This window comes from Tauraco erythrolophus, chromosome 3 (assembly GCF_009769465.1).
Source record: "Tauraco erythrolophus isolate bTauEry1 chromosome 3, bTauEry1.pri, whole genome shotgun sequence".
Lineage (NCBI taxonomy): Eukaryota > Metazoa > Chordata > Aves > Musophagiformes > Musophagidae > Tauraco > Tauraco erythrolophus.
The window spans coordinates 98,226,268-98,237,156 of record NC_141467.1 but is presented as its reverse complement, the minus strand read 5'-3'; the positions used below and the strand labels follow the sequence as shown (position 1 = coordinate 98,237,156).

The window sequence follows — 10,889 nt, the reverse complement described above, 5'->3', positions numbered from 1 at the left end:
CCCAGCTACTTAATGGGAGCACTATAGGGTCACAGACTTCTGACCATAGGACTGGTGTGCTCTTAGTCAGGATGGGAATTTTCTTTTAATTTACTCATGTGACCTGCAACATCCAGTTATATGACAGCCCGTCACACAATGGTGCATCCAAACAGCCACTGTATGATTTGACAGGGACACACTTTTTTTCCTCCTAAAAGGAACCTGGAACAATTTAAGGGTTTATAGGACTTGAGGGCAGAGCAGCAGAGAAGTAGCACAAATGCATGCTGATACTTTCATCCTCCATATAGGAGGAATGAAGGAAAGACTGCATTAAAAAAAAAAAAAAAGAAAAAAGAGTTGGATAAATATTATGGAAGGTTGAATTCGCTTCTGATTATGATTTGATTCTCATTCGTCTACTAGTCATCCCTCCTACTAGATATTCTAGTTTCAATCCATCAGGTTTCATTGCATAAAGTTAATATAAAACTTCATTTTTGCAAATGAAAACTTGTTATGACTCATGTGACTCATCATATTATGTGATTTAAGATGTGAACAGAAATAGAGATTTGGCCAATTCCATTATAAATATTTTAAAAAGATATTTATATACTCAGTTTTGCCATAGCAGTTCTAGCAGCTGGTATCGGATCTCTGCCCTTTGAGCCCCAGAGAGCAGGAATCTTCTTCAAGCTCTCCTAACCTTAAAAGGGTCCTTTGCTCTAAATCTTTAAAGTACTTTCGAAATTGTTCTGAAGTCATTTTGTACGTACAAAAAGTTCCTTTAGCCTGTGACAGCAGTCTCTTAAATTTACTGCGGTACACAAAGGCAGTGCAATGTATGCCATATTTCATAGAATCATAGAATGGTTAGAGATGGAAGGGACATCAAAGATCATCTAGTTCCAACCCCCCTGCCACATTTCAAAGCATAGAGCTCTGTTTATCTAAGTAACATCAACTAAAGACATTGAGATCATAAGGTTAGCAGGAAGAATTATCATTCCAAGCAGGAAATAAAGAAAAAAACTCTATTCTATTTAAAATATACACAGTCTGAGTATAAATATAATTAAATTATTTCTTAATACATTGAATTCACCAGAAACAGCAGAGCTAGCTAGTCTTCAGCTAATGTTTCTCAATGGACTTGTTCTCCTTCATTTGTGCCAACAATCAGTCTGATCCTTATGCAGAAATGCTTGACTTGGAAAACAATTCTACGAAATGCTTTCTTCAGCTTTGGAAAACTATTTTAGACATGTTTGCTGACCAGATCATAGAATCATAGAATCATAGAATGGTTAGGGCTGGAAGGGACCTTCAAAGGTCATCTAGTCCAACCCCCCTGCAAGGAACAGGGATATCTCCAACTAGATCAGGTTGCTCAGGGCCTTGTCCAACCTGGCCTTGAACGTCTCCAGGGATGGAGCATCCACCACCTCTCTGGGCATAAGAGAGGCATTAATTTAAAATTTAAAATTTTCAGATTAGCATTTTAAATTCCCATTTGAACACTACTAGCATAAAATGGATGAGGCTTTGAGCAACCTGATCTAGGGGAAGGTGTCCCTGCCCACGGCAGGGAGGTTGGAACAAGATGATCTTTAAGGTCACTTCCAACCCAAACCATTCTATGATTCTATGAAAATTACATTCATTTTCTTTCAGCTTCCTCTGTCCAACAAAATAATTGGCTGAAATGTTGTCAAAGCTATGTATAACTTTCAATAAACAAACAGGCAGAGGACAGCGGTCACACACTGGGACAGTTTAATGTCCTGTTTAGTGACAGTTTAAAACTACGACTTTTCCCACCAGAACTGAGCATAGCCAATGTGTTTTGCTGGCTCAGTACCTGTAATCACTATGTAAATTAAAGCCTTGTGTATACAGAATTAAGGACCTGACCAAAAGCTCCATTATTTATCTAATAATTTCACAGATGAGTAAAGATACCTACCAAAGCATCAGAAGATTAAGGTTTTTGTTCTCTTGGCTGTCCAAGGTGGTGGGTTTCCTGACAAGAGAAAACAGATATTTTTACTAAATTTCAAAGACTTTCAAATAAAAACTAAAGAAAACAATGTAAATCAAACTATAATTAATAGAAACATAATGATTAACAAAAAGCTTTAGATAACATTTGTAATGTTTAAGTTACTAGAATTTATGGAAAAATAATATATTACAAACTATTAGTTATGAGGTTTTACAGTTGTTTAATAGGGAATAGTTTGTCCAAATTTAACTAGCTAAGCTAAGGCTTTTTAGATGACTGAAACAAATTAAACGTTTTAAAATGAGAATTTAGATGTCCTTAAAGTCTTTCCTACATTCTAAAATGAAACCTTCTAAGTTGTATCCTCCCTGTTTTTATTGGTTATATTAATATAAATTAAGTGAGATTAAAATCTTATTTGATTTATTTACCTTTGCAAATGAAGACCGTTTTAAGGGTTACACATCCTCTGCCTCTGACGAAAGCGACCTCAATTAGTCAAGTCAGAAAGTCTTTAAAAGCTTTGTGTTTATTGCTTCCAGCACGGAGCGAGGTTGTCATTAACGTACCAAAATTCTCATAAAAATTCCAAAGTTGCACTAGTGAAAAAATGCTCAACAAGATGAAAACTAGTCACATCTTTTTCAGAAAATTCATTAGCTATTTTAAACCATTTTTTTAACAAAAATATTTTGATTTAATGTGGCACTCAAGCAGATCCATACCATTTGGATACTTTAAACAGCATTTATATCTACCGTGAGTATATATATATACATTTAGGTTTATACCATTTTTTAAAAAGAAGTAGCGCAACGTTTAATATGAGCCTTTTATGCTGATCACTGTTAAACATATTTCTCCCTGTTTACTACTATTTATGAAGTTTTATTATAAGATGAAGCATAAAATTAATCTCACACACACTGATTTTCTTTCAAAAGTTTATTTAGTATCAAGCAAGGGTAAAACTTTGCTTAACACTACAGAACATTTCAAGACTTGAGTTACAAAATACCACATTATTTGCATTTGTAATTTGCTTCCCTTTTTACGCATGTTTGCAAAGAGAAAATCTAGCAAATGGCTGAAAATAAAAACTAAAAACTAAATTGTTGAAAACCTTTAAAATAAAAGGTTACGCTTATGTTAAAAGAATGGACTAACATTTTTAGTAAACCTATTTTTTGTTTAACACTAGTTAATCAAAGGTTATTTTTTTGATCACCTATTTTTTCAAATACAGTTTGGAAACAACAAAGTTCCTTAGTTTACATATCTTTCTGTCCAGGTTGTTCTTTCAACAAAATATTTTAAGTTCAGTCCATCCATTCAGATTTTTATGCGCTTTGTTTAATAAAAACGGATTGTTCATAGAAAAAATTACTTTGAACAGTATTCAAGACTGGTGGAGATTGGATATTTCACAACATCAGATAGTACAATCAGTATCTGGCATATGGCTGGTCTCTGTAGACTCCTTTTGTTGTCCTTGCAGAAGGTGCCTTGTGTCGTGAATTGGTCCATTCTTCTTGCCCTGCAAGAAGGGAAAACATAGTTAGACCCCTTCCAATGTTCTTGGATGTTGTACTTATTTTTTCCTTATTTAACTGTGAATTAGATAGCAACATTTTATTTTGTGAAACCAAGGCGTACAAAGTGAAGTCTAACACGTGAACCAAAATATTTGGGTACAACAAATCTGCACGAGTTACTCCACAATGCTTTTTCAGCACATAATGGCAGGGAGTGTGACAGCCTAAAGGAAAAAAAATTGAGGCATTTAGCTGGATCTGCTTGCTGCAAAAAAACAGAAATGCCAGTTGTAGTAGCAGACCCACAAATAATTATGCTAGGATGAAATGAATGGAGAATATGAATTATATATAAGTAAATAAAAGCAGCCCTCAGTGTGCTGGGTTTACATGATGGGGTTTTGGTAGCATGAGTGGGGCTGCAGAACTGGCCCCTGTAAGTAGCTGTGAAAAGCTTCCCCAGCTCCAAAACCAGTCAGATTGGCCTCTGGCCAGGTCAGACCCCCCCATTCCCTCTGGCCAGGGATGAGCCATCAGCGTCTCTGGAAATAGCCTATTTAAGAAGGTGACAAAGGAGCCCAAACCAGGGTTGGACCTACACTGGAGAGGAGGGAGGTGGGGGGCTGCCCCCCAGCCTTCCAGGTGGATGGCTGCTTGCACTGGGCTGCCACTACCTGACTGAAGATAGCCGCAGCGGCGTGGCTTGGAGAGCTACAAAGCAACCCATTCCCGGATGTCCGCTGGGCAGAGCTCATCCTGCCAAGACTGCTGAGGTTCGTCGGGCCCGGCATGGCTGCAGTGGAGAGAGGACTGAGACCTCAGAGAAATGGCTATGCAGACACCAAGGTCAGTGAAGATGGAGCAGGAGGAGGTGTGCCGGAGCTGACATTCCCCTGCAGCCCGTGGAGAGATGGCAGCAGCTCCCCTGCTGCTCGTGGAGATTAACGGTGGAGCAGAGATCCACTCACAGCTCGTGGAGAACCCCACGCTGGAGCAGAGATGCCTGTGCCTGAAGAAGGTTGTAAAGAATGGTCTCCGTTTGCTGCTGGTGACTGACAATGAGGCGGAGGGGCACCTGAAGCCCGTGGAGAACCCCATGCCAGAGTGGGTGGCAGCTCTCTAAGAAGCTGTGACTCTGGGAAAAGCTCGCACCAGAGCAATCCGATGGGTAAGGTTTGCATCCTGTGGGAAGGACTCATGTTGGAGAAGTCTGTGGACTGTCCCATGAGAAGGGGATCCATTGCAGAAAGGGAAAAGAGTGTAATGAGTCCTCCTACTTTAAGAAAGGAGTGACAGAAACAACGTGTGATGAACTGACCTGCAGACCCCCGATTCCCTGTCCCCCTGCACCATTGAGGGAGGAGGCAGAGCTGGGAAAAAGGGAGGGGTGGGGGGAAGGTGTTTGTAAGATCTGGCTTGCTTTCTTGTTATCCTCTCTGAATGAACCATTAACGAATTGAATTCATTTGTCCCCAAGCCGAGCCCGTTTTGCCTGGGACCGGGGTTGGTGAATGATCCCTCCCTCTTCTTGTCTCAACCCTCAGTCCTTTGGTTACATTTTTCTCCTCTCCACCTCACCAAGGGGGAGGAGTGAGTGACCTCATGGTAGCTGAGCTGCTGGTGGGGTTAAACCACGACACTCAGAAATAAGCTTCTTTGCATCAGTACCAATTTAGGCTTGTACCAACACGTAATCCAATAGTGAAGAGTCTCAAGTATCACTACAAACGTGTGGCTTCCAAGAATCTAAAAGCAATATTTGACCTCCCTGTAAACATACACTTCCTCTAAATCACAAGAAATAGGAAGGCAGATTATAAAAAAATTAAAAGGGCAAGGGAGATTGCATGTTTGAATTTTGATAACAGAATAAGTTTGTGAAAAACTTGTGCTACATTTAATACTTCATAGTCCTATCACATTTTAGTGATAATAAGTATCAATAAAAAGTAGCAAAGTGTTGTCTTTGCTAGACAAAGAATCAGACCTGCTGTGCCAGGCATTTATAACAAAAGAGAAGACAGGAGAAAATTCAGAGTATAATGAAACAATACTCAGGTACACTTTAATCAAGTAAACCAATCAGAGAGAGGAAAAAACCAACCAACCAAACAAAAACTAAAAAGCAAACACACCTGAAAACAGTGAATGTGCTTCCAGATCTGCTTCTGGAGAACTGCCCTGCCCTAAGCAGACAGGTATCTAAGTGAACCCAATACAATTCAGAAACTAAGGGTGGAATCCAAATGACTTGGTATGGTAATCTAAAATGTAGGTATCACTTTATCGGTGTTTCTAGTCAATTAAAAAAATGTTTTTTCATATACTGTAAGCATGATTATCTGGTAAAGTTCTTACTGACTGGAAAGGGGGAAACATAACCCTCATTTTTAAAAAGGGAACTATGGACCAGTCAGTCTCACCTCTGTGCCTGGCAAGATCATGGAGCAGAGGCTCCTGGAAACTATGGTAAGGCAATGCAAAATAAGGAGGTGATTAGTGACAGCCAACATGGCTTCACTAAGGGTAAATCATGCCTGACAAATTTGGTGGCCTTCTATGATGGGGTTATAACACTGGTGGATAAGGGAAGACCAACTGACATCATCTACCTGGACTTGTCCAAAGCATTCGATACTGTCCCGCACAACATCCTTGTCTCTAAATTGGAGAGACATGGATTTGATGGATGGACCACTCAGTGGGTGATAAGGAATTGGCTGGATGGTCGCGCTCAAAGAGTTGCTGTCAATAGCTCGAAGTCCAAGTGGAGGCCAGTGACCAGTGGTGTTCCTCTGGGGTCAGTACTGAGGCCAGTGCTACTTAACATCTTCGTCAGCAACATGGACAGTGAGATTAAGTGCATCCTCAGCATCAACCTGTATGGTGCAGTCGACATGCTGGAGAAAAGGGATGCCATCCAGAGGGACAACAACAGGCTTGAGAGAACCTCATGAAGTTCAACAAGACCGAGTGCAAGGTCTCTCGTGAGACCCCACCTGCAGTGCTGCGTTCAGTCCTAAGGCCACAACATAAGAAGGACATGGAGCTGCTGGAGTGGGTTCAGAGGAGGGCCATGAAGATGATGAGAGGGCTGGAGCACCTCTCCTATAAAGACAGGCTAAGAGAGTTGGTATTGTTCAGCCTGGAGAAGAGAAGGCTCAGGGAAGATCTTCCAGCAGACTTCCAGTACTTAAAAGGAGCCTAAAAGAAAGCTGGAGGTGGATTTTTTGCAATGGTATGTAGTGATAGGACAAGGGGCAACGGCTTCAAACTGAAAGAGGGCAGATTTAGATTAGATATAAGGAACTAATTCTTCCCTCTGAGAGTGGTGAGGCACTGGGACAGGTTGCACAGAGAAGCTGTGGCTGCCCCATCCCTAGCAGTGTTCAAGGCTTTGAGCAACCTGATGTAGTAGAAGGTGCCCCCATCAATGGCAGAGGGGTTGAAGTAGATGATTTTTAAGGTCCCCTCCAACTCAAACCATTCTATGACTCTATTAGTATCTACTCCATAATTAAGGATGTACTTGAGGGTCAGCTATTTAAGAAATAAAATGTGTAACTATTTATTTGTATGTGCAAAAACTTCCGTGGCTGTAACCCATAATCATTCTTTAAGGTATTTATAGTCTTCCCCTCAACTTGAGTAAATACATCACTTAATATTCTGAGTGGCTGTGCTTCGATAAATAGAAAACCAATTTTAAACAAAAAAGCATAAAAAAAATCCCTATTTTCAACCTTAAATACTGCAAACGGCATTCTTCAACATCAGTCAACTCTATCTACATTAAGCAGTTTCTTACATTTTCCCCCATCAATTTTGCATTCATGACATAATCTTAGAAATATCAGGCTTATTTACAATGGCAAAGAGTTTATTTTAATGTTGAAATAAAGATTTAAGCTATATAACTGTTAAGATTGATTGAAAGTGCTGAGGAACAGAGGAATTTCAACTGACCTCTTCTCTTGATGAACTGACTTTCCCCTTAAGCAAAATAATTAGTTTAAGGAAATGACATTGGGCAAACTTCTGTATTAAGTGCATTTATCACAACAACTTAGTTGAGGTCATTTTAGTTTTCAGCAGGAAGACTTCCAAATGGAATTTGAGAAAAACACCACAGACAATTTTAAGTAGAGTTCTAAAATCACTGAAGCATCCATTACCCAGAACCACAACTTTTTTACAGTAGCTACTAGCAATCCTCAAATATTTGAGATTTGATTGATTTGGATTATATTTCTCTTATCTCTAGCCAGAGATTTAACATTTATCCCTCAAGCAAAGGTGCCTTTTAACATTCCTCATGTTTCTAATCCGTAACAGATTTCTTTAATTAAACCTGTCACTACCACACTTCTAGTTTTAAAAAAAAAGTGATCTTTACCACTGGCATATGTTTTTTGCTTCATTATGCACTGTTTTGTCTCCATACGAGTAACTCAGTGCCCTCATGTCTATTAGCTACCTAAAGTACTTTCATAACCTTTACATAATGACTCCCTGCTTGATTTCACAAGTCTGATGCATGCAAACGCACTAACACAAGAAGACCACACGAGTTGAAAATGTGCTCAATTAGGCCCTGATTCAGCTGAGAACTTCAGCATGCTCTTACCTTGTACCAAGTTTCAAGGCCAGTTGTGCCACACTAGAAGCATTTACTTTCAGCTGCAAACAACTCCTGAAAAAGTCCTATACCTCTATTTTTTTTTCCTTAAATCTCATTGAATGTGACATGAAAAAGGTACTTGCAGTATGATTTAGGGCTTTTTTTTTATTTCTTTGATTTTAGTTTCACATGACTGTGTTAGCTAACAGACCATAGAAACCTCCTTCAGTACTTTTCCCAATAATCTCATGAGGAGCTCTGTGACAGTGCAGGAATCCCTGAACAGCTGTTATCCACTGCAGAACTGAAGCTTGCCTTATGGAAATTCTTCTTTGATTACGTTTTTTCAAGAGTCTACTACTGTAGTCGTTCAGCTTATAAAGCTACTCACCATAAGAGTCATATGTTTCTTCGCTCAGTCCATGGCCATAGTCATAGTAATCTGCTCCACTGTACGGGAGGAGGGAAGTAGGAGGAAGAAGAACAAGAAATAAAGCAGTTACATTTTAAGAAGCGATGCTTATTATTACACATTCTACCTTTGAAAAGAAGAAAGCTTCAATGATATAGACATGGTCTTAAGGTAAGAAAGGTAAGCAACCATGTGACCATGACAAACTAGATCCTGTTTGTTCATTAATTAGAAAAAAACCACACCCATATTTACTTTCATTTAGGATTCTTTTTTTTTTTCATAACTGAGCCCCTGGTCCACAGTGTAAATGTGGATGTGGGAATTTTATGTTTAAAATTATACTTGTAGTTGGGAAGGCTGAAATCTTAAAAGTGCCAATGAGAGAAGAGTTGGAGGTGTAAGTACTGAACCAATTCATTTGTCGTATAACCTTCATTACCTATTGTTGTCTAGTATTTTGCCTTTGCATCTTTGAATTAACTCATAAAAATGCACTAAAGGACAAGCAACTTGCTGATCAGAGAGTTATATAGTTGCTACATGTCTACAAGTTCCAGTGTCTTCAAAACAAGACAAACGTGCACATAGGTAAATGCTATCATTTTAACAGGCAGACCAGAAATGACAATAGGAACAAAGTTAAAAGCAGAAATCTGCAGTCGTTAGGATTCAGAAGTATGTATGAATACCACCACCATGGCCTAAACCAGTCTTCCATTCCATAATGGCATTTCTATTTTTATTAAGACCACTGAATAGAAACTGAAGAATAAGCCTTATTACATACTACTTTTCCATTGTGCTTTTATATTTCATGTAAGTATAGCTATGGAGTCTTTTATATAGCTGAAAGAACAAAAGTCCATTAGACATGTTTGTAGGACATCAAAAGCAAGTCTCTTCATTGTTTCTTTCCTTTTCTTTCTAACCACAGCCAGACCAAGGGCTGATGAGCTGATAATATTTGGAAGATACTCTACAAACTGGTGCTACCAAGTCGTTAACTTCTGAGTGAGAAAGGAATCACTAATATATGATCACTAGTACATAATTACTAATATTGACAAAATGTTTCTAACATTAGATTGATGGCTAACAAAACAAAAATCAGAAAAAAAGTACTTTATAACCTTAACATGAATTAGCAGGTAAAGCTTTTATATAAAACAAATAACACATCACAATCACTTCTAAACTCACACAAGACAAAGATTTGTTGCATTTGGGTTGTCTGTGTTTTAGGTGTGTTGTTTTTTTTGTTGTTGTTTCTTTTTTTTTTTTTTTTTAAGTAAAGAGTTTTAAATCCCACAAAATAACCCAGGCCAGAAATAACACAGTTCTGGTGTGTGCAAATGCTTATCTAAAAAGTATGGATGAGTATTTCCTACTGCTAATATAAGGCTCCCTAAATAAAAACGTGACCAGAACGCACTATGAAGACACAAAAAAGTGTCTTGTAAAAACCTAAATGTTATCTATGGTTTGTTAGTTCACGTGATAAAGACCCCAGAATAATAAGGCCAAAGTTGGAACCATAAGAAATGACATAATTTTACCTTGCATCAGGCAGTGATAAAAGTTCAGTGATAAAAGTCTTTGTTCTGACAAGCAAATTAAAACTGACATTTACTATCCTTCCACACAGTACTCGATTATTTATTTTAAGGCTGCCATCAAGCTTAGGAGCCTAAAGCAGCTGAGTACTGTCCCCATACCTGTCGATTCTGTCAGAATGACTTTTGCAGAGTTTCATTTCATAGATCTAAAATATCTATTAAACAAAAAATGACTATTTTTACAGCATGTTAACTGCAAAACAAATAAATATCAGAAAGGAGAAATATCTTTTACTTATATTGAAAGTATATCATGACCCATCTTTAATTTTGAAGAGTTTCTAATAATAATCTGTCCAAAAAGCACAAGTTATAATGGGAAGTGAAGTTGCCTAGTGCAATTGAATACTTCAAAGCAATCACCTGCTAGAAGGAAATCTAGTCAAAGGAACCTGCAATACCAAACTTCTTTCTAAATTGTACATTTGAACTCATTAACTGAGACAGTTGAGGTCAATTATGTTGTGAGGAATTATGTAGCTATATTCAATAATTCTTCCCCTGGACAGAAGCTATGAAGTCAATTTTTGTTTTAAAAACATCCTTGACATTTATACCTTTTTATACAGGTTGTCTGGCATCTTAGCATTCTGACCGAAGACTACTGAAACGCTGTATTTCCCTTTAAAGGATTTATTCTGCAAGGGAAGCCCTTTTCTTCTTTTTCCTTTCATTTTATCTCATAGAAAGGAGAAGAAAACCAAAAACCAGG

The 10,889-nt window shown here is 38.3% G+C and overlaps 1 protein-coding gene across 2 annotated transcripts in view; it reads right to left on the bottom strand.

The window, feature by feature from the left end:
• Positions 1–3,408: 3,408 nt before the first annotated feature.
• KHDRBS3 (KH RNA binding domain containing, signal transduction associated 3) overlaps positions 3,409–10,889 on the bottom strand; it is a 109,218-nt gene continuing 101,737 nt past the window's right edge. For both annotated transcript variants that reach the window (XM_086609578.1, XM_086609579.1), the window contains 2 exons: positions 8,538–8,596; positions 3,409–3,527 (listed from right to left, as the gene is read on the bottom strand). In XM_086609578.1, coding sequence (XP_086465704.1) covers positions 3,436–3,527; positions 8,538–8,596 — 151 coding nt within the window. In that variant the 3' untranslated portion in view covers positions 3,409–3,435. The remainder of the gene's footprint in view (positions 3,528–8,537; positions 8,597–10,889) is intronic.